Source organism: Heterodontus francisci, chromosome 12, assembly GCF_036365525.1.
Source record: "Heterodontus francisci isolate sHetFra1 chromosome 12, sHetFra1.hap1, whole genome shotgun sequence".
In the NCBI taxonomy this organism is placed as follows: Eukaryota; Metazoa; Chordata; class Chondrichthyes; order Heterodontiformes; family Heterodontidae; genus Heterodontus; species Heterodontus francisci.
Genome location: NC_090382.1, coordinates 49,833,522 through 49,858,555, shown reverse-complemented (window position 1 = coordinate 49,858,555; position 25,034 = coordinate 49,833,522). Strand labels below are relative to the sequence as shown.

Genomic DNA, 25,034 nt, shown 5'->3' with positions numbered 1-25,034 from the left:
ATCTGTTAAATAGCATTAAAAATAAGCTTTAATGTTCTATTGCACTTGGATAACCAACAGCCATTAGGTAAAAGGTCACCACTGTTATGCTCTCTTTCTACTTGAAATTATACTTTAAATAAAACAATAAAATTCTCTGTTCTGCTAAGTGTGGTGTTAACACACTTCACACTCTACTTGACCACATTTTTGAACCTTACCCTATAACTGTCTGTCAGAATGAAGTCTGAGAAAGTTGATGTAACTAAAAAGGCTGAGGCATCATGTCTGCAGTGTTTCCTGAGACTTGGATTGATCCCCTAACTACTCAAAAAATCTGATGTAATCCATATAATATGGCAAACTGGAATCAAATATTAGTGATAAGAAGGAAAAATTACAAACTCCAAAAATGTTGAAGTAAACCATACAGGAAGTACACCGTAGGTCCATCAGCATCTGAAAATGGAAAAGGTGAGCTGATGCTTTGGGTGTGAACCCTTCAATGGAGCTCACAATGAATAAAGGGACCAGAACCCATTTCTTCAAAAATTTTTGTCATTACAATATGTAACCTTATTGTCTGGCATATCCATATTTCTTGATCACCATTATGCCAGGAGACAAACCATGGGTTCAAAGGGGAATGCAGAAGGATAGCACCAGGCACAGGTTAGAATGAGATGCAAACCTGGTGAAACTACAACTTCAACAAGTAACATTTGTGCCACACAAGTGTCAGGCAATGACCATCTCCAACAAGTGATTCTAACCACCTTAAACATTCACTCCCTCCACACTGTGGCAGAAATGTGTACCATCTACAAGAGGCACTGCAGTAACTCACCAAGGCTCCTTCAACAGCACTTTCCAAACCTGTGACCTCTACCATCTAGAAGAACAAGGGCAACAGGTGCATGGGAACACCACCACATGCTAGTTCCCCTCCAAGTCACACCTGGCATGGAAATATATAGCTGTTCCTTCACTGTTGCTTGTTAAAATCCTGGAACTCCCTCCCTCACAGCACTGTGGGTATACCTACACCATACAAACTGCAGTAATTCAAGAAGGCAACTCAACACCACCTGCCCAAGGGCAATTAGCAATGGACAATAAATGCCGGCCTTGCAGCAATACCCACATCCCATGGACAAACAACAAAAATAACAGGGCTACCCCTATGCTGAACACTGAAACTACCAGATTATAAACAGAGCTAGGTGGTCCTGAACAAAAGAATCAGAGCTAAGCTTCGAAAAAAATGATGGACAATCAAGCAACTAACAGGCGAAATAGGATCCATGAGCATTCCCTGAACCATGGCAGATCCCAGCACCTGATTACATGGGACAAGACTGAATTGTTTACAAATGTCTTCAGCCAAATGTTCTGTATGGGTGATCCTACCCTGCCTTCTCATAGATCCTGGTGTCCAGCCAATTTGAAGAGCCTGAATGCACACACAGCAAAGGCTATAAGCTCTGATAACATCCCAGTTGCAGAACCAAGGATCTGCATTTCAGAGCTAGTTACTCTCTTAGCTAAATTGATCCAGTAGAGCAATGGCACTGGTATGAAATCTAAATTGAAAGATTACCAGGTATATCCAATCTACAAAAAAAGACAAATCTAACCTTGCAAGTTATTGCCTCGTCAGCCTATTCCCATTTATCAGTGAAGTCATCAATAGTAGTATCATCTACTTCCCAATATTGCCCACTAATACTTAGTTCAGCAGTAGGGCCTGCACCCTAATGATTCCACAATATTCAGTTCTATTTACTATTCTTGAGATAATGAAGCAACTCTTGCCAGCCTGCGTGCACAACATTCAGGTTTGGGCTGACAAGTGGTAGGTAACACTTGTGCGACATAAATGCCAAATAATGACCATCTCAAACAAGAGAAAGTTCATCAATCTTCCTTTGACATTCAAAGGCCTCTAAATTCTCCTCCAGCTCACACAGCATCCTGACTTGGACATATATCGCCATACCATTATCATTTCTTGATTAATATCCTAGAATTCCCTACCCAACACCATTTTGGGAGCACCATCACCATAAGGTAGACAGCAATTCAAGGCAAAAGTCAACTAGCAGCTTCTCAGGTTAACTAGGAATGGGAAAGAAATACAGCTTTGCCAGGTTTTCTCACATCCAGAGGATTTTTTTAAAATCAAATTATTTTTTAAAAGTCAGTGACTTCAAAACAGTGCTTTCAAAAACATTTCTTCAATTAGTTTCTGATACACAGCAGGATGATGTAAACCGGGTAGGAATACATCACCATGATGAAAGTAATACTAGGCTGTTCTCCCACTCCAACCAAAATAAAATGACAAACATTTATTCATTGGATGGACTGACCTGGCTATAGTTGGGACTTTGCGGTCAGTTCACTCTGAGCTGATCCCAACTTACACAACTCCAAACAAGATCTAAACCATGTGAATTATTGAGACAAGGTTAAAATTATCAAAACAAAAACCTTCAGCTGGTCAAATTTCAAATATCTGGAACAACAAAAAAGTTTGACTACTAATCAAACACAAACCAAGCTGGACCTGGATCAAGCCTAAGCAATCCAGTGTGGCTTCATAGCAGTAGCTAATCATTGCTTCACATATACAAATTTACTTTTGCTGTCTATAGTTATGTTTACTCTTGCTAAGGTACTTACCATAACATTGCCTAAGCCTAAGGAAAGGCAAGTCTCTTGATTACCTCTGTTCATTGGAGTGATATTTCAAATGGTAAATCACTGAAAGATGCCTTCATGTCACTCCCATTTTTCAGTCTGTTAAACTCAGATACTACAGTTGGGCAATGCTCTACATGTCACGGGCTTATCAAAACCTAACACATAAATGCCGCTCCCTCATTTTGCAAGGAGTTTTTTTCAAGCCAATGTTAATTCACTGACTGGTTTCTGAGCAATGCAGGGCTGAAGCCAACTTGTAACTAGTGGAAACTACACAAACAGCAGCTTATTGCACAACATTAGAACTACAGCTACAAGGCAAGTGCACTGATCTTACCAAGGGCTGAAATGGTTGCCAAGTCTTTATTTTCTAATATAGTCTTTAATTGAAATTTCTATTAAATCCAAAGGTCGGACAGAAAGAAGTGATTTTTTTAAAATAATGGTTTGTTGTCAATAATGTATTCGTATTCTTCTGCAATTTTTTAACACACAAAGCAGAAGCTGTCTTGTTCAAAAGAATGTTACTCTACCACTGTACTTTCAGCAGTACATGTTAATGGGTAGGAAGACAAAACAGAAAAAATTCCACAGCAATGCACTTCTGTCACCAGGTGAAAACACAGAACTTGTTTGGGAATTATTCAGAGAATTTTATTAATTTTTTTCAGATTACCTTCTTCCAAAGCAGAAAGAAAAATGTCTGTAGAACTTGATTCTTGGAAAAGAAGAATCCTGAGTAGGTTAAAGAAGGTGCAGCAACATGCCGAGATTAGGTCACAATGTAAATAATGTAGTGCTGCAGATAATACCAGTAAATCACACACAATGCAATAAATAAAGATTAGGAAAAATAATTACCTGCAGACTGGCAACCCTGGTAATCAACAACCAAAACCCATGTGGGGGCCAATTAAATGGCTATGAATATATTCAAAATACTTCATGATTTCTCATTGTGAAAGTTTTAAGAAACGGCTATTGTAAATGCATTGTTTACAGACTCAGTTTATCATTTATGATATTGCTTTAAATAACTTTTGCACTGCATGTTTATTGAACGGTTAAAGTGAAAGTTTAAACATGTAATCCTTTCACCTTTTAGTACCACTGTGCTCACTGCCTTTCAATTCTTACCATTGACAGACTAAGATTCTGAGAAAAGTCTTTGATCACCTTTTGTAATGTCCTTAACCTTGGAACACAGTTATGCCTACCACTGCAATTTAAGAGAGAAAGAGAGAGCTGATGTGATTTTCAATGTCAATATAATTATTTAAATGAAACTGCAGTTTTGTATCATTAAAACTATAGAATCCTGCCTGAAGATGTGCCACTCCTACATCTAATGTACCATGTCCCTTGTTTTCTCCCTATTCTTGTGCACTTTGCTGCCTGATTTGCCTCTCAGTGCCTGGCTTTGTGCTTTGGCCAAAGTGGCTGATCTGGTCAACTCAGTCCAGTGATGATAGCTGGACAAAGGTACAAGCTTTGCCATTGGCTGTCCCAATGTTTTTACCAGCAAGCTAGCAAAAGCAATCACACTCCACATAAAGTTTATTTTGCACCTTCTAGAGTACTTGTAATCCTGTGCATCCCTCCATAGAGCAGACAAGACACCAAAGGCACATAAGTTTAGCTCATCACAGATAAAATGTAATATGGAACCATTATCTTGTTGAACATTTCTAAGTGGCCCTAGCCTAGATATAGTGAGGGAAAAATTGGATTAGTCCAATATTGAGTGTGGGGATCACAATGCACGATCACCTGTACAGTTGTAGAAAGCAACACACAAACTTAATGCTGCCTGCTCGTTAATGCAATTGCAACATGTAGCCCAGCATGAAAGACACTGCTGACTGCTTGGCAGGAGGCCTAGGTGTGCGTGGGGCTAGCATGATGCACAGCTCACTTGCACCTCTTAAAGGCAGCCTGTCCCTCTCATGATACAGGTGCTGCTGCAAGGGTGTCTGAAAGGAAGAGGACAGCAAATGAACAACAAGCCAGAGATAGGGCTCCCAGGTTTTCAGATGCAGCACTGGAGGCTGAAAGGAGGAGAGAGGTCATCTTTCCAAGCAGGTGTGGGAGGTGGGGTTGTTGCCAGGAGATCCTCAAGGCAAACTCTGAGAAGGGAACAGGAGCAGGAGGCCAGGAAGGTTAATTCCCAGAGTCTGGACCCAAAACATTGGCTGCAGTGCAGGAAGAAGTTCAATGACCTCACACAGATGGTCAAGGTCAGTGAATACACCTTCAAAGAACATCTCCTGCTAACCATATCAACTGTACCAGAGAACTGACAGGTGGCAGGCACACCTCCATTGACTGAGCCCTCCGGAGGAGATGGTGCTCCACATCATGGGGTCTGTAACTGTGACGGAGACCGTTGCATCCAATGTCGCTGAGAACACCCAGGCTGATGGTATGTTCCGGCCTTATGCATCTTCTCAAATCCTATTTCACCCTCATTCTGCTACATGGCATGAGTGCAAGCTGCAGATGGTGTGACCATGGACTTCTTGCTTTCCATCCCAATCCCCTTCCCTTACCCCAACTCTTCCCTTCTGCATTTTTGCTTTCAGATATCCAAAAACTGCTACCTGGCCAGCCAGTACAGCCTCCTAATGAAGGGCGAGAGCTACAGTAAATCTCTGATGAAGAAGCACCATCACTTGATCTGACACCCATAGCTACCTGTTCAGATGCTGGCATTACACATACCTTAGAGGGTAGAAAAGAGATGGAATCAGCACGTGGTGAGTCACTGAGAAAAAGTGGGCTGTAGCCAAGGCCAGCTCACTGGGGGGTGAGATAACAGGTAAGTCCAGCTGCAGAGGACTCAGATGAGAACTTTGATAGGGCTGCATACAGAAGCGCACTGATATGCATGCACACAGAGATGCTTGGCACCACAGGCCTGCCACAGAGCCTCTTGTCACTCTCAAGAAGCATGGAGGAGTCCAGCTCCAACTTGGCACACAGCTTCATGCAAAGCTTGGAGACTATCTTTTCCAGCGTGGAAGTGGCGGCCAACTCCATGACAGCACTTGCGAACACAGACGCAATGCAGTATCCATTGGCCGATAGCTTCCATTGCAGCAAAGGCAGAAGCCAGCCAACACTGGAGTGCTGCAGTGGAATCTCAGACTGAGGTCATGTGGTCCATGCTTGTTGGCATGCAAGTCCAGCTTGGTGCCCTGCAGGCTCAGACTACTGCCATCATGACTGCAGATGCCAGTGTTCAAAGAGGCTTGCAGGCTCTCACAGTAGTCCAGCAATTTTCCCTCCAGAATTTTTAGGATTGCTGAGGCGATGCCCCAAAGGTGTGGCAGTAACTCCGTGGTGCATGAACCTGCTGTCCTCTCTCAGGATAATAGCATTCACGCTCTCAGAACTGTCATTCTGTCAGTGTCCCTTGCTGTTGCCTTTCAGGTAGCCAGCCCAGGCTGCCGCCATCCATGCCAAGGTGGAGCAGTTTGAAGCCGGGCCCACAATGCCCAGAGCTGCTCAAGATCTTCCTGCAAAGCCATCTGCAGTCTGCCTTAGGTGAACGTCAACAGCCTTTCACCAGCGATACTGCAGCCACAGGGGTAGCACTGCGTATGAGCAATAGGACAGGCAAAGGTACCTGCAAGACAATAACTAAAGGACTACACAAGAGTGAATAGTTCAATTCTGTACATATTATTGGAAGTGCTGTTGGATAAAGTTGTTATGGAATCTTTTTTGTTGGAGGTTTTTATTTCAGGATTTTGGCCAAGAGGACACTGTAATGGTCCATAGCAGATAGATTGAAAGTTGGGGAATTGTGAATCAACTGTGATGTGGGGATGAAATCTTAGTGGAACCAGAGTCTGCACTTCTGCTCAAAAACAGCTTGCCCCAGATACCTCCTCCCTTCCTCTTCCACTTCCTCCTCCTTGGATGGCCTCCAAAGTCTGTAGGCAAAGGCTCTGCCCTCATGATAGCAATGTTGTGGAGGAAGTAACAGACCACCACAAACTTGGAAACAGGCTCCAGCAAATACTAGATGGCTTCCCCCATGTGGTCCAGGCAACGGAACCATTGTTTCAGGATGACGATGGTTTGCTCCATGACATTCCTCATGGCTGCATGGCTCTTATGGTCAGCTGTCCACACATGGTCGGGTGGTACAGGGGACTCACAAGCCAGGTGGAGAGCAATTTTCTCATCACCCAACACCCAGCCTCTGGTTCTCCTTACAGGCAAAATGATGGTGGGTATGCCTGACTGCCGCAGAATGAATGTGTGTGGCTGCTGCCAGGATAGTGAACCTTCACCGAGAGGATCTTCTGGGCATGATCGCAAACCAAGTGGACATTAATAGAGTGGTAGCCCTTGAGATTACAGAACATCTCCCCACTAACATGCAGGGCTCGGAGAGCCACTTGTGTGCAGTCGATTGCAGCCTGCACCTTTGGGAATCCCGCCAGCCTGGCAAATCCATGTGTACTCTCCTCCTGCTTCTCTCTGGTCAGGGAGCAGATGATGAAGTCCCTTCTCCTTCTGTACAGGGCCTCAGCCACCTCCCTGATAAAGTGATGGACAGCGAACTGTGAAATGTTGCTAATGTCACCTTCTTCCACCTGGAAAGATGCACTTCTGTAGAAATTGAGGGTGACGGTGATCTTCACAGCCACTGGTAGCAACACCCTCGCCCTTCTGTGTGGCTGCAGGTCAAGTTGCAGGAAGTGGCACTATTTAGTCACCACTTCCTTGCTGAAATGTAGGCCCCTCAGACAGTGCTGTTGGCTGAGATAAAGATAGGAGAAGTGCTCCCGAAAGACTCTTGGAGGGTAGCGTCTTCTATTGAGAGCCCTCCTCTTCCTTCCTTTATGCACAGCTTCCCCTCCCTGCTGCCTGTGTTCCATTTCCAAGTCATGCAGCAGCCCAGCAGGTACTGCAACTATAGCCCCCATTATTGAAAGCAGGCTATCTCTTGACAGGCCAACCAACTCCTCTGACCTCTTTGTCAAAATCCAATACAATCCCTTGTGATCAAAAATTTTGCAAAACTCCTCCAATAACAATCAACACTGTACTCCCACTAACTCTAAACCAGCAAATGAAAGTCAAAAATACCTCACCTGGAATTCCCATAGTGAGCCCTTTAAATAGTGGGGCGTGGGGGAGGGGGGTGGTTTCATGCAGCTGAACACATGTTCAGCTGAGAGTGATTAAAAGAGGGTTTTAACTGGGCCTGCAAAGCCCAAAATGGCAGATTGTGTGCTAGATCAGCTTTAGAGGCTGTTGGACATCACAATCCACCTACTCTGGGTGCTTCCAGTGTATGCATGTACAGATAGGGCACACCACACAGACCATGTTGGAAGTGGCTGGAAACTTTCCAGCCAGCATTTTTTTAGTTTCAGACTTCTGGTAGCACTGGCACCAGTGGCTCAACAGAGGTGAATTTTGTAGCCAATGACTCTTCAAACCTGGACATTTATTTATTTAGAGATACAGCACTGAAACAGGCCCTTCGGCCCACCGAGTCTGTGCTGACCAACAACCACCCATTTATACTAATCCTACATTAACCCCATATTCTCTACCACATCCCCACCATTCTCCTACCACCCACCTACACTAGGGGCAATTTACAATGGCCAATTTACCTATCAACCTGCAAGTCTTTGGCTGTGGGAGGAAACCAGAGCACCCGGCAGAAACCCACGCAGACACAGGGAGAACTTACAAACTCCACACAGGCAGTACCCAGAACTGAACCCGGGTCGCTGGAGCTGTGAGGCCACTGTGCCATCCTCTCACATACTGAGAGACTTCCATCCTTCTCCCTTCCCGCCCCACTATCCTTTAACCTCATAACAATTAGTTGCTTCATGCCTCACCTGTTTGCATGTAACACCCTGGCATCACTCTTCTGTGATGTGCTCGGCCACACAGGCACATGTGCACAATGTACGGCCTGATCAGCTGGCACAGTCAGCGGCAGACTCCGTGAACAGTAACTGGCATCTGTCTTTCCACCTCTCATTGTTTTCCCAATTCTTGTGAGACCCCAACATGATTGCCATTTTCAGTCAATTCATTGAGCTTATCTCCCTGTCACCCAGTGATTATACATGTAAATCTTCAGCAAACTGGTCAATAATCAAAAACGAATTTATAACTTCTCTCCCCCCAACCATAGCTTCTGTGCATCACATCTCCAGGGCCAAAGCTTTGAATGTACAGCTAGACACATTACACAATGATCTAAATGTTTTCCTGTAAGTTTCAGACATGAGATTACAATAGTTAATGACTGCACTTTTCACAATGATATATTTTGTACACAATTCAAGTTCTAAATGCAAGTATGAGTAATGGCACAAGTATTTCCACCCATATTTCACAGTTCCTGTCTTGCTAACAATTCAAATGTTCATTAAAAAAAATCTGTCATCCCAATCATTAAATTCTGGAACGAGATTCGATATACAGATGGTCTTGATTGCTTGTGCCATCACACACCTGGACAGTATTTGCCTCAAATTGTCCAGTCGCCGAGATTTCATACTGTCGCTGCTTCTCCTTTTCCTCCACCATATGAATGCACTGTTGCTTTGTTGCATCCTTTTCCTCAGCAGTCTTTTTGTTTTAAACCTTGCACCGATGCTCCTATTCTTCAGCCTCCAGTTCAAGCAGTTTTATTGAGTATGCCCATTTTTCACCTTTCCCTCTGCTGCTGGTCAAGCTAATGCTAGGCTATGCCTTCAGCTCTCATATTCATTCAAACAGAACTGAATAGAAGCCACTGCCCAATTTTCTAACTTTAGAAAATAGCTTTGCAGGAGTGGAGCTCTATGCATGCACATAATCCAGAGCTCTCTGCTGAGCATAGCATGATTCAGAGCATGATTCAGCTGCGGTGGATATTTCACACCAACAGACTCACACTCGTCATGCAGTATAATTACTGCCTTTTCCTCATCTAATTGGCAGTGATGTTTGACTTTCCTGCTCCAAACCTGCTCAAATCTACTTGCCTCCAATATACATCATCAAAAGAGGAAAGACCAATATTTATATAGTGCCTTTCATGACCCAATGGTATCCCAAAGTGCTTTACAGCCAATAACAACAACTTATATTTATATAGCACCTTTAGCTACTAAGTATTTTGAAACGGCTTCAAGCCCTTCCATTGCACTTGAATTTTTAAAGACATATACACAATAATGAAAGGATCAAGCCCCTCTCCCACCATCCCCCCATGACTAAACAATGTAATAATTTCCCTCTTCCCACAAAAAGACTTACCTTGCAATCCCAACCGTCCCCCTGCCGCACTTTATTAACTTTCACCTTCGACCCCTTCCTACCATCCCCTTGACCAATCGCAATCGTTTTTCCGCTCCCCCCCCCACCCCAAAAACTTACCTCCTCCCCCCTCCCCACCAGTGTTCCGCTGTGCTTCACTGGTTAGGAATTGGACGGCACGGGAGCTAAGTATTAATTCCTTCATTATCATCCCTTTGAATATTTAAATTTAGGCCCTGTCGCCGAGTGGCGGGAGGGGGGGAGCCGCCACGAGGCCTCGCCACCACCAGTAATATGGGGTGTGCCCTTCCTGGTGGCAAGGCCTGTGGTGGACCTCTCCTGGAGGCATTTTCCAGGCCCCCCGCCACGAGCCCCGATGTCAGGGGGGCCAGTAAAGTGCAGCCCAGCAGTCTAGGTGCAGGATCACCTACGCCTGACTTTCCTACTTTTATACTCCATTCCCTTTGCAATAAAGGCCAACATCCCATTTACCTTCCTAATTATCTGCTGTAGCTGTATGCTAACATTTTATGATTCACGTACGAGGACACCAAGATCCCTCTGTACCACAGCATTCTGCAGTGTCTCTCCAATTAAATAATATACTGCTTTCTATTCTTACCAAAGTGGATAACCTCACATTTTTCCACATTATACTCCATCTACCATATTTTTGCCCACTCACTTAAGCTACCTCTATATCTTTGCAGACTTTGTGCCCTACTCATGACTTGCTTTCCCATCTATCTTAGTATCATCAGTAAATTTGGATGCAATACACTCTGTCCATTCAGCCAAGTTGTTGGGTTAGTTGTTTGTGTAGCGTTGTTGAGGCATTTTAGAGATGTTGTAGACTCTGGTAAAGGTTAGCCAACAACTCTATTATTTACAGTTACTATATGCACTCTCTGCAAGCCACCTAAACTAGCATCATATGTGCTGCTCCTTCTTCTTCTCCTCAAGCCTATCTCATGTGACCGTTATATCATCGCTCATACAGTGGGAGGGGTCTCTCTCACTATCTTTGGTATTAACACAATGCGAGACAAGTATGCTACACAAGTCATGAATATAGATTGTAAGTCGTTGACGCCCTAACACTGATCCCTGTGACACCCCACTTGCCTGAAAATTACCCATTTATCCTGACTCTCTGTTTCTTGTTAGTCAACTCATCCTCTGTTCATGCTAATATATTACCCCCAACACCATGAGCTCTTATTTTGTGTAGTAACCTTTTATGTGGCACCTTATGTGGCAACCTCTGCATCACTAACTCGTTCTTTCAAACTAAACCCTTTCACCAGGTTTCATAGAGACACCCAAGATCACGTCGTTGGCACCAACTGGATCTCATTGTCACAAGTCGAGCCTCTATAAACAGTGTTCAAATCACACGCAGCTTCCACAGTGAGGACTGTGACACTGACCACTCCCTGGTGTGCAGCAAAGTTAGACTCAAACCAAAGAAGCTAAATCACTCCAAGCAGAAGGGCTGCCGGCGCATCAACACTAACAGAATTTCTTACCCACAGCTGTCACAAAAGTTTCTTAATTCACTTGAAAAAGCCCTTCAAAACACTCCTGCAGGGGATGCAGAGACCAAGTGGGCCCACATCGGAGACACCATCTATGACACAGCAATGACCACCTTTGGCAAACGTGAGAAGCAGAATGCAGACTGGATTCAATCTCACTCTGAAGAGACGGAACCAGTCATAGCCGCTAAGTGTACTGTATTGCTGAACTACAAGAAAGCCCCCAGCGAGTTAATATCCTTAGCACTTAAAGCCGCCAGAAGCACAGCGCAAATAATAGCCAGTGCAAAAGACTTCTGACAACATCTATGCAGTCGTATTCAGCTGGCCTCTGACACCAGAAACATCAGAGGAATGTATGATGGCATTACGAGTGCTTTTGGGCTATCAAGAAGATTGCCCCCGCCCCCCCAAGTCTAAATCAGGGGAAACGGTCATTGACCAACGCAAGCAAATGGACCGCTGGGTGGAGCACTACCTAGAACTGTACTCCAAGGAAAATGATGTCACTGATACCACCCTCAATACAGCCCAGTCTCTACCAGTCATGGATGAGCTGGACGAACAGCCAACAAATGCCATCGATTCTCTAGACAGTGGAAAAACCCCTGGAAAGGATGGCATTCCCCCTGAAATAATTAAGAGTGCCAAGCCTGCTATACTCAGCACTCCATGACCTGCTTTGTCTGTGCTGGGATGAGGGAGCCGTACTACAGGCCATGCGTGATGTCAATATCATCACCCTCTATAAGAACCAGGGTGAACGCAGTGACTGCAACAACTATCATGGAATCTCCCTGCACAGCGTAGTGGGGAAAGCCTTCGCTCAAGTCATTTTAAACAGACTCCAGAAGCTGAATGAGTGTGTCTACCCTGAGGCATAGTGCAGCTTTCAAGCAGAGAGATCCACCATTGACATGCTGTTCTCCCTTCACCAGCTACAGGAGAAATGCCACGAACAACGGATTCCCCTCTACGTTGCCTTCATAGATCTCACCAAAGCCTTTGACCTCATCAGCAGATGTGGTCTCTTCAGACTACTATCAAAGATCGGATGTCCACCAAAGATACGAAGTATCATCACCTCATTCCATGACAATATGAAAGGCACAATTCAGCAGCGCCTCATCAGACCCCTTTCCTATCCTGAGTGATGTGAAACAGGGCTGTGTTCTCCAACCTACACTGTTTGGGATCTTCTTCTCCCTGCTGCTCTCACATTCGTTTAAGTCTTCAGAAGGAGGACTCTTCCTCCACACAAGATCAGATGGCAGGTTGTTCAACCTTGCCCGTCTAAGAGCAAAGACGCAAGTACGGAAAATACTCATCAGGGAACTCCTCTTTGCTGACAATGCTGCATTAACATCCCATGCAGAACAGTGTCTGCAGAGACTCATCGACAGAATTGCGGCTGCTGCAACGAATTTGGCCCAACCATCAGCCTCAAGGAATCAAACATCATGGGACAGGACATTAGAAATGCTCCATCCATCAATATCAGAGACCACGCTCTGGAAGTGGCTCAATAGTTCACCTACCTAGGCTCAACTATCACCAGTAACCTGTCTCTCGATTCAGAAATCAACAAGCGCATGGGAAAGGCATCTGCTGCTACGTCCAAACTGGCCAAGAGAGTGTGGGAAAATGGCACACTGACACTAAACACAAAAGCCTGAGTGTTTCAAGCCTGTGTCCTCAGTACCTTGCTCTACGGCAGTGAGGCCTGGACAATGTATGTCAGCCAACAGCAACGTCTCAACGCATTCCATCTCCGCTGTCTCCGGAGAATCCTTGGCATCAGGTGGCAGGACCGTATCTCCAACGCAGAAGTCCTCGAGGTGGCCAACATCCCCAGCATATACACCCTACTGAGCCAGCGGCACTTGAGATCGCTTGGCCATGTGAGCCGCATGGAAGATGGCAGGATCCCCAAGGACACATTGCACAGCGAGCTCGTCACTGGTATCAGACCCACCGGCCGTCCATGTCTCCACTTTAAAGACGTCAGCAAATGCGACATGCAGTCCTGCGACTTTGACCATAAGTCGTGGGAGTCAGTTGCCAGTGATCGCCAGAGCTGGCGGACAGCTATAAAGGCGGGGCTAAAGAGTGGCGAGTCGAAGAGACTTAGCAGTTGACAGGAAAAGAGACAGAAGTGTAAGGAGAGAGCCAACTGTGTAACAGCCCCGACAACCAATTTTATCTGCAGCGCCTGCGGAAGAGTCTGTCACTCTAGAATTGGCCTTTGTAGCCACTCCAGGCGCTGCTCCACACACCGCTGACCACCTCTAGGTGGTTACCCATTGTCTCTCGAGACAAGGAGGCCAAAGACAGAGAGACAGACAAAGACAGTATTGAATGCCTTTTGGAAATTCAAATACACTACATCTACTGGTTCCCCTTTATTCATCCTGCTTGTTACATCCTCAAAGGACACTAGTAAATTTATCAAATATGTTTTCCCTTTCATAAAACCATGTTGACTCTGCTTGATTGTATTATGAATTTCTAAATGTCCTACTGTTACTTCCTTAATAATGGATTCCAGCCTTTTCCCAATGGCAGATGTTAGGCTAACTGGCCTATAGTTTCCTGCTTTCTGTCTCCTCCTTTCTTAGATAGAGGTGTTTACATTTGCTGTTCTCCAATTTGCTGTGACCTTTCTTGAATCTGGGAAATTTTGGAAGATTGCAACCAGTGCATCCACTATCTCTGCAGCCACTCTTTTAAGACCCTAGGATGCAGGCCATCAGGTCCGGGGACCTGTCAATCTTTAGTCCCATTCGTTTTCCTAGTACTTTTTCTCCAATGATAGTGATTGTTTCAAGTTCCTCCCTCCCTTTTGCCCCTTGATTTTCTACCACGAATGGGATGCTTTTAGTGTCTTCCACCATGAAGACAGATACAAAATATTCAAGTCTCTGCTATTTCCTTTTTTCCATAACTAATTCCCCAGTCTCATCCTCTAAGGGACCAACATTTATTTTATTTACTTTCTTCCTTTTTATATACTTGTGGAAGCTCTTACTATCCGTTTTTATATTTCTTTCCCATTTACTACCTATGCTAATTTCTCCCTCTTTATTTTTTTTACTCTTCCTTTGCTGTGACCTGGATCAATTAAGTGTATAGCCAACTGAATGGCAAGTGGATTTTAATTTGGATAAATGCACTATTTGGTTAGGTAATGGACATTGGAACAGGAAACATGAAGATAATCTATGAGAGCCAGTTTTCCTCTCGGCTTGCCTATTGGACACCAGGCAGGTTCAATGTACCAGAGGTACACTGCACCCATAGCAGCCAAATTATATAGCCCTAGACCAGTGCACTCCCAACATAGGCCTGCACCCTGGAAGGTATCCGAATTGACCACAGGGGTGTGGGGAAGAGACAGAAACAGACTCATCCCCAGTGAATGATCATTTTTTGGTGAGTAAATTATGAGTAATTTATAGCTTTATCAATCCTTCTTAAAGAGCAAGGGTTCCTGACAAAGTAATAAATAGAGAAATTGTAACATTCTATGGAAGAGCTATAAAGAGGTGTTTGAAAATGTTCCATTGCATTTGTGACAAAAAGTTAGGTGGGACATTTTTTATTTATTTATGGAGGGACATAGGAGTGAAGGAACAGGTGTAGACCATTTTGCCCCTCAAGCCTGTTCCACCATACAATATGATCATGGCTGATCTGTGGCCTAAATACATATACCCGCCAATGCCCCAAAACCCTTAATGCCTTCGTTCAACAAAGATCTATGAATATCAGATTTAAAATTAGCAATTGGCCTAGCATCAACTGTCATTTGTGGAAGAGAGTTTCAAACTTCCATCACCTTTTGCAGACAGAGTTGTTTCCCAACCTCACTCCTGAAAGGCCTGGCTCTAATTTTACATCTATGTCTGTCCACTAATCCTTAATTCCCCAACCAGCAGAAATTGTCTCCCCCTCTACAGTTCCCCTTAATATCTTGACAACTTTGATCAAATAACCCAAACCCTTCAAAATTTCAGGAAATAGAACCCTAGTTTTTGTAATCTCTCCTCATAATTCACCCTTAGAATCCAGGTATTATTCTGGTAAATCAATGCTGCCCTCTCTCCAAGGCCAATAACCAGAGCTTTGTATAGCTGCAGTATAACTTCTACCCTCTTGTATTCTAGCCTTCTAGATGTAAAGCCCAGTATTCTATTAACCTTTCTGATTATTTGCTGTACCTGTCCATGACATTTTAATGATCTATTTACATAGACCCCTAAGACTTTTTGGACCTCCACTGCTTCTAGTTTTTCACCATTTAGAAAGTACTGTGATATATCATTTATAGACCCAAAATGGATGATCTCACATTTGCCTACAATGAAATCCACTTGCCACAGTTTTGCCCATCTATTAAGAGCTCTGTGTAATTTTATATTCCCATCTACACTGCTTACAATGCCATCTATCTTTGTCTCTGGGAGGAAAGCCAGAGAAAAGACTGGAATATTAATTTGGTGCTTATCTGTAATGCAAACCACTTATTGATTCATCGTATTATGAACATCTGTTCTTATATTTTCACGTTTGTTTACAGTTTTCTTTTTAACTATTGTTTTGCTATACTCATTGATCTATTCCCAGGTCGATATCAATATTGTTCTGCAAACAGCTAACATGCAAGAGAACAGCGGGGGAGGAATTCCTCTGTTCAATGTGCACAGCGAAATTGTAAACATGTTGTTTCCCAATGTATTTATAATATTGCTATGTGTAGCAATCAGAGCAATTCTTTCTCCAATATGAACATTGACATACTCCTTGGGATCTCCTGCAAGCATTGACAATTTCCTGGGGACTTGCTGATATAACCTTGGTGCTACCTAACTGTGAGAGCATTGATGCAATTTGAAAACAGGAAAGGATGTAATGGAGAATGGGAGGTCAGAATTGTGACAAAGACCTTTTCATTGCATCAAGTCTGGGAGCATGTTAGAGGTATTGGTGTTGGTAGTGTCGAAAACTGTGGAAAGGATTTGTGGAATTGTTTGATATGTAAAGAGATGATGGGTTCTGGAGGGGTGTGGTTGAGGCATCTTCAGCAACGTAAGTGACACAAGTAATGTATGTGTTTTGGGCCATTTAGTATTATGTCATTGGGTAAGAAGAGTGTTTGAGATAAAGTCACTCTCTAGTTTTAAGTCAGATAGAAATTTGGATTGTGTTTGCTCCCACATGCTTTTGAACATCCTCCCTGTCACTGAAGCACTTTCTCAAATCAAATGCATTGAAGCTGCTGTGGTAGTACTAGATACCCACAATGCATTGCACCACTGAAATTGTGTAAGCAGATCAGTCACACATGCATAGATGCATTCTGGGTTGGTTCTTTGAAGCCAAATGCACTGGGTCAGGAAGGAGCTGGTAAAGAACAAACAATCTGTATCCATTTAGATACAGCAACAGCCATCACCAGACGAAAGTTTTTCTTTCAAGTTGCTCACAGCACTGCCCGGGAGATCAATTCTCAATTCCAAGAGACTCCGGCTCAAACCAGGAAGGTTGGCAACCCTCCCTATTATGGTGTTACATGAACCAGCCTTGATTTAAAGGCCTTGCTAGTTTAGAAATAACATCAACACAAAGAGCCATTTGAAGTAGGCAAAGGGTTAACAGATGCAAAAGGAATGGATAGCTTTTGATTAAGCAATTTATTTGCCTTCACTTATCAATGATTAAACATTGGATGTGTTGCTTCCTTTCTTCTAATAAGTGGGATTTGTTCTCGACAAGACAATCGAAGTCAACAAAATCAAACATAAAAACACATTCAGAGGACTGAATGTCTGTTATTGTTTATCTCTAATTGTGAATGTACATCATTTGATGGTGAAATTGAAAATGGATACTGAAAACAATTGAGCTTTGGAGAATATCCTATTGCCAATTGTATCTTTAACTGAGTGGCATGGTGAAACACAAGGCTGCCTACTCTGAGGAAAGCTTAACTCTGCTAATAGTAGTAACCATTTCAGCAACAATTCACTCGCCTGATCTCTCTGAGCAAGGCTCCCCACTTGAAGCATAGGATCACTCAATTTACCCTACTGTGCAATTTACTTATAGACATTGCTAATGTTATTAATTCAGTATATGACAGTTATTTTGAGTAAATGACATTCAAATAAATTACCGACTTTGCCTGATTCAGAAGTTCATTTCTAAAGTTAAATTGATATATTTTTGTACTCAGGTATGTGTTTCTTTTACAAAATAAGATCTGAGAGTAGGTCATTTGTAACTTACTGCACATCTCCAGTAGAATATATTTGAAACATATTGCTATTATTTATAAGCACAAATTATTGCTCATTTATTAAAAGTAAAAGCAAATATCTGGGTTTCATTTGTATGCCTATCAACAATCATTGTGTAAATACATTTACATTTGGATTATATTGAGTGCTCAACTCTTATACTCAATGTACACACTTGTTTACGAGAATCACCATCCAAGTTACATACTTAGAAAAATCAGTGCATCTCATCACACTGGTACTGCCACTCTGACTCAACAATGGAGCTTCATTGACAGAATGAAAATAAACTTTACTATTTCCTAACCAGTGCCTTTTCTTTCAAGGCAATATTTTTTCCTCTCTGTTATTTTCTAGGATTTCACAAAGTTAAGCTTAGTTACATTACCTGTAGCTACTGCAGTGGCTGTGCTTGTGCTACCTTCTTCCTTCCCACCAAGTTTGGTTATTCCAGCTTCACACTCACTCTTCTCCTCTGCTTTAGTGCTATTTGGTTGTATGTTACAGTTCATAACTCCGTCACTGAGCGAATCTGTGTATCTTGCAGTTCCTGGTAACAGTTCCAAGCTATTGTTGTGGCCCTTTGTTTTCTTTTCCTCTTTAGCTGATTCTGCAACATCTGAATTGCACTGGTTTTTATTTGCAATACAAGCAGTTTTCAGCCCACAAGACGGTTGGCTTTCTATTTTCTGCATTAATGGTATTTATGATTGGTCATGAGCAGTAGAAAACATACAGGTGTTGAAGCAATTTACTCCCTTAATAGTATTTATGTGTCTGTTTTAATGTAAGTGATTACCAGGATTTGATTTACAAATCACCTCTTCATTCAGTAAAACTTGGAGAATTATAAATTTTGCCTTTCAGCCAAGAGTAGGCAACTAAATTCCTGATATATTTAAAAGAAACACAAGCAGCTTTCCATCTATCATTTTCCAATTTTTTTATCACTTAATCTGTCACGTTATTCTTTAAATCTTCTTTTCTCATATTCATTTGTCTATCATTCAGTACAGTATGTCCAAATGTCTTCTTTCTTCTTCAGCCTTAAAGTCTAAATCATTCTTATCCTTTAACTTGCATCAGGAGCCATTGTATTAATCAATGTGCCATTGTATTTGTTCCTGCAAGAAAAATGACTGATTAGAAATACCAAAAGGCATGTTTCTGTTTGCTGTTTGCAAGGCATACCAGCTTGGAATATCAGGTTAACTCTTTTTTTGACTGTCTCAGAGGCAGCAATATACATTTCTTTTTAAGAACTATCTCCCAGCAGCAGTTTTGGAATTCAAATGGCTAAATGTTTAACTCCCAGTCAGAATGTTATAGGTTCAAGTTGGAGGAGTTTCATCAGCCTGACTCTATAATCTCTATCTCAGGGGAGGAAAGAAATAAACAACAGATCTTGCTACACTGCAATAGTATTAATAACCACCCTACCACAGAGCTGTTCTGTTGGTAATTGTGAAGAATTTAAGCTAGTTTTCCATCTTCTAAATTCCTTATTAAAAGGGCGTGGAAACAGAAACCAGTGAAGAAACTGGAATAATTTCTACTCAAACTCGAGTTTCTTATTCTTGGTCAAAAACTCAACGCTATGGAATATTTCCTTGAAGGCATATTCAGAAACAGTTACTTTGCTGCTGAGATGCACAAAATAGTTCACTGATGAAACACCACCAGCAAGTTTGCAGAAACCTCCACACTTCTACCCTGCTGCAAAGGACGTGCTGTTTTTAAAACGTCTTCCTTGAGGTTTTGCATTTTTTCCAGAACTACAACCAATAGCTAAATAAAACCATGAGCTAATTTGAGTTTATTTTTCTTTAAATTCTTCTGAATAGATATTGGCACTGAATCATTGGATTACCCATAAGAAACCTTATGTTCATATGTTTATTCAATATGGTCGAATGTTTCCCTTTTGCCTTTGGACATAAATGCTGTTTGTACACTGGCAAATAGCATTTGCAGCTGGCACAGGAGTAAAATGGTATGTGTGACCAAGTTGCTATTTTCCACCTTTCCCATCCCCAGCAAAAAGGTAGCTCAAGATAAAAAAAGGTCATGTAGAAATTCCATGCACACAAGTATGGATTTTTTCTGTTCCTTGTCTATTCAAGGAGAGGGTGGAGAAAGAGCAGAACATTTCCACTTGACGTAAGTCTCATCTGTGCATGACAGGTCCTTTTGTGCTATCTTTTACTCACAAATGTATTGATTATTTTTCCAAAAGAAAGTGTATTGCCAGAGAAGAGTTTTGGGGATTAGAAGTGGCTTTTGGCTCAGCAAAATGAGCCTTTTTGCTCCAAAGATATCTTCACATTATCCCCCACAGAATATGCCATCCCTCAACATTCCAAGCACCACATGATGGGTGGGGCGTGACGAGAGAGATTCATTTGGTACTTGTGCAGCCAGAGTAGCTGCCTGCCCCTGGGGAATTGACATAGTTGCATGGTGCTCTCGGAATGAATTCCTCCCCCGCCCCACCACCGATTCCAAGAAAAAAGTGTGTTATTTCCACTTATCCACAATATCCACTGGACCCCCTAAGAATATTTTGGCTGAAATGCCCTGTTAAATACTGCATTTTGTGCATCCACTGCGAGTATGTGTAATGACAGTGGTGATGATGTCCTGTGAGTCAAAAGAAGATGCATGAGAAGCAGAAGCTGCCTCCACTGCAGCCTCACTGAGCATGTAACCCAAAGGAGGTGAGATTTGCATCAGAAGATACTATAACATCAATATTCAGTATTTATTATCCTAGTAAGGAGAACTTGCATTTATCAAGTCACTTTTACATCCTCAGAATGTGCCAAAGCACTTTAAATTCAATTAATTATTTTTTGAAGTGTAGCAACTGGTATCATGCAGGCAAATGCAGCAGTAAATTTTCACACAGTAAAGAGTCATAAACAGCAAGGAGGTAAATGAAATAAAAACAGAAAGTGCTGGAAATACTCAGTAGGTCTGGCAGCATCGATGAAGACAGAAACAGAGTTGACGTTTTGAGTCAGATATGGCTGTTCTTCAGAAGCGAAGGAAGGTAGAAATGTGATGGATTTTATGCTGCTGAAAGCGGGGAGGGGCAGGAAGAACAAAAGGAAAGATCTGTGATAGGGTAGAGAGCGGGAGAGATTAAATGACAAAAGTGTCATGGAGCAAGAGGCAAAGGGAATGGCAATAGTTGAAGTAAAAGACAGAACATTTGTCCAGAGAGAGTGTTAATGGCAGAATAATGAACAGCTCTGTCTGAAACCAACAACATGAGAAAAAAGTTTAAGACCGGCACATGGTAAAAAAAAAACAATCAAAATGGTCTGAAATTGTTGAACTCAATGTTGAGTCCAGAAGGCTGTAAAGTGCCTAATCAGAAGATGAGGTGCTGTTCCTCGAGCTCGTGTTGAGCTTCACTGGAACGCTACAGTAGGCCAAGGACAGAAATGTTGGAATGAGAGCAAGGTGGTAAATTAAAATGGCAAGCAACTGGAAGCTCGGGGTCAAGCTTGCAGACTGAGTGAAGGTGTTTCGCAAGGCGGTCACCCAATCTGCGTCTAGTCTCCCCAATGTAGAGGAGATCACATTGTGAGCAGCGAATACAGCATACTAAACTGAAAGAAGTACAAGTAAATGGCTGCTTCACCTGGAAGGAGCATTTGGGGCCTTGGATAGTGAAGGGAGAAAGTAAAAAGGCAAGTATTACACCCCCTGCGATTGCATGGGAAGGGGACGAGGTGTTGGGGATGATGGAGAGTGTCGCGGAGGGAACGGTCCTTTTCAAATGCTGACAGGGGAGGGGAGAGGAAGAGATGTTTGGTGCTGGCATCATTCTGGAGGTGCCGGAAATGGCAGAGGATGATCCTTTGGATGTGGAGGCTGGTGGGGTGGAAAGTGAGGACAAGGGGATCCCTACTGTGGTTTTGGGAGGGAGGGGAAGGGGTTAGAGCAGAAGTGCAGGAAATGGGTCGGACACGGTCAAGGGCCCTGACAACCACAGTGGGGGGAGAATTCTCAGTTGAGGAAAAAGGAAGACATATCAGAAGTGTTGTTGTGGAAGGTTGCATCATCAGAACAGATGTGATGGAGATGGAGAAACTGGGAGAATGGAATGGAGTCCTTGCAGGAGACAGAGTGTGAGGAAATGTAGTTGAGGTAGCTGTGGGAGTCAGTGGGCTTTTTATGAATATTAATAGACAGCCATACCGCAGAAATGGTGACAGAGAAGTTGAGGAAGGGAAGGTTGGAGATGGACCTTGTGAATATAACAGAAGAGTGGAAATTAGAAGCAAAGTTAATGAAGTTTTCCAGTTTCGAACGAGAGCCGGAAACAGCACCGATACAATTATCAATGTACCGGAAAAGAGCTGGGGAAGGCAGCCTGAGTAGGACTGGAACAAAGAATGTTAAACCTACCCCAGAAAAAGATAGGCATAACTAGGACCCATATGGGTACCCATAGCAACTCCTTTTATTCGGAGGAAGTGAGTGGAGTTGAAGGAAAAGTTGTTCAATGAGAGAACAAGTTCAGCCAGGCGGAGCAGGGTGGAGTTGGAGCTGTTCAGTATGCTGCCATTAATGCTATCTCTGGACAAATGCTTTGTCTTTTACTACAATCATTACCACTCCCTTTACCTTTTGTTCCATTAGAGCTTTTAACTTCTCCCACCCTCTACCCTGTCACAGACCTTCCCTTTCGTTTTTCTCCCTCCCCCTTTCAACAGCATAAAGCCTATCACATTTCTACCTTCTTTCGGTTCTGAAGAAGTCATATCCAACTCAAAACATCAACTATGTATTTCTCTCTACACATGCTGCCAGACCTGCTGAGTATTTCCAACACTTTCTGTTTTTATTTCAGATTTCCAGCAGTATTTTGCTTTTATATTAAAGGAGGTAAATTACCTGATTTTAGTAGTGGTATTTGAGGTTAGCAAAGACAGTGGGAGAGCCCCCCTGCTTCTTCAAATATTCCTATGGAATCTTTGAGACATACATGAACCAGCAGACCGGGCCTCTATTTAATTTCTCATTTGTGACAGCACCTACAACAATGTCCCTAAGTAATAACTTGACATGTTAGCGAAGATAATTTGCTGAAGTTCTGGAGTGGGGCTTGAACCTAAAACTGTCTAACTCAGAGGCAGAAATGCTATCACTGAGCCAAGCTAACATTTAAACAGAGCATAGAAACTTCCCAACTTCTCACTTACCAGTTAAAATCATAGAATTTTACAGCACAGAATGAGGCCATTCAGCCCTTCGTGCCTCTGTCAGCTCTTCAAAAGACTTTGTCCCACACCCTGGCAATTTCCTCATAGCCTTGCAAAGTTGTAAAGCAATTATCTCAACACTGTGACCAGATGTGATGAGGTATCAATTATGTAATCCAAAGACAAAACAAAGCTGACTTTTTTTCATTTCAACACCTTGCAATAATGAAGGATACACTGCAAATAGCTACCATTCCTGAGTGCTGTTCAGAGATTGTGTGTGGAGCTGGGTGAGGGCAGGCTCAGGCTGGGCTATGATGTCCCTTTTGATGAGTGGTCTACCCTTAACCACTGTTTAAGAGAAATTGCCACTGGGGCAAAGTACAGAAGGATGACCTTCCAGAGGGAGAGTGAAATTCGAAGGATAAATTAACAGAAGTGTCCATTTCGCACTTGAACTTGTACTTAAAAACAATGTTTTTCTATTAAATCAGGACTGACCTTTGGCGGCTCAGTGTCCAAGCTCTGTCTCATTTTCAGTGGAGCTACCAACAGGTCCAAAGAGAAATCTGTTATAAGATTTACAATTGCTTGTTTTATATTGCAGCAGTTTGTGAATGTTGTTAATTGTCACAAATTATTCAAATCAGTTAATTGTGGAAAAATTCGACAAGGTGCATTTGCAGCCTGTCACTGAATAGACTTTATAATGTGCGGGGGTGCTGAGCATTATACTCACAGGCGGTCGCTGAACTTTCCGAAGGCAACACGAGAACGATGCTCCAGACACACCGATTTAAACCGTATCAGAGTGAAGAGAAAGCCGAAGATCTTCTCTGAGCATTGCTTGATGTCGGAGCTGTTCCAGGTGACAGGTAAATGAGTGACCCTCCCATACAGTGGCCGAAGCCACTTCCTGTTTCTAAGTTTTGCAACCTTGGGATTTCAGGTTGGAATAGATCGCAGAGCTCTGACTAAACTTTCTTCTCCGCCCAGAACACTGGCCCTTCTCGATTGGAAAGGGCGGTGTGAAATCCTTCAGTCCTCGCACAACCCGGAAGACAAATAAACAGCTAAGCACCTACCACTTTTATGAGATTTCATAATTTTTAAAAAATGAAATAAATCATTTTGATCCTCCTCCTCATTTACATGCGGAACTAGAGATAACAAATCTCTCCGCTATCGTTATCTGGCCCGGTCCCTTCTCACCTTGGGGACACCACAAAGGACTGTTCATATTGTTGTCGCTGCAGCATGAATAAATGGCTAGTAATAGGAATAGTATGTGTTGGAACAGGCTTTGCAAACAGCGTAGCTTGTAAAAAGAAACAAACGTGTCATTTCCTGAACTTTTTAAAATGTTTCATGGGTTTTGAATTTTTTTCATATTTCCGCTCGGTGACACGTAAATCAATTATGCGAGCTTAAAAGATTGCGGAATTTTGGGCATAAATGCGTTACACGTGTACTTAAAGTACACCCAAGTCTCCTCGATCTTTTGCGACCTTTTGTTGATCTTTCCGTAAGACGCATCTCCGTCTATAAAACTGGCCACGCCCCCAATTTCCTGGAATTTCGCTTGCTCGGAGACTTCCTTCACATGATGAAGACATTTGCAGCCAGAATCATACAATAATACTGTAAAAGCCTTTGAACCCATCGAGTCTACGATGGCTCTTCCGAGTTAGTTCCACACCCAGGCTCTTTCCCCAGAGTATTTTGCTTCTTATATGAGGGAGGGGTATCTGTATACTAAAGGGGAGCTGATTATTAATGTAAAAGAGGAGATGGGAAGGGGGTATCCATAGTAATAAGAGTGTAGTGTTTTGAAATTGCAATATGCATTATGTACTCTAGAGGCTGCTGTGGAGCCAGCAAAAAGAAAGTGAAATTAAAACAGAATAAAGAAGAAGCCTTTATGTTCAACAACCTGCAGCCTCTGTCTCACATATCTTATATCAAACTCGGCTGAACCTCACTTCAGTCCTGAGGACATTACATAGAGC

General features: G+C 42.8%; 1 protein-coding gene across 8 annotated transcripts in view; it reads right to left on the bottom strand.

The window, feature by feature from the left end:
- The window catches only part of sh3tc2 (SH3 domain and tetratricopeptide repeats 2), a 100,279-nt gene extending 75,743 nt beyond the window's left edge, over positions 1–24,536 (bottom strand). For 2 of the 8 annotated variants that reach the window (XM_068043396.1, XM_068043398.1), the window contains exons 1-3: positions 23,765–24,536; positions 23,527–23,594; positions 18,198–18,933 (exon numbers count right to left, since the gene is read on the bottom strand). In XM_068043396.1, coding sequence (XP_067899497.1) covers positions 18,198–18,504 — 307 coding nt within the window. In that variant the 5' untranslated portion in view covers positions 18,505–18,933; positions 23,527–23,594; positions 23,765–24,536. Of the gene's footprint in view, positions 1–2,664; positions 2,741–18,197; positions 18,934–23,526; positions 23,595–23,764 lie in introns of those variants that run through there. The other 6 variants (XM_068043399.1, XM_068043402.1, XM_068043401.1 and 3 more) reach the window with 5 other exon arrangements.
- Between the last annotated feature and the right edge of the window lie 498 nt (positions 24,537–25,034).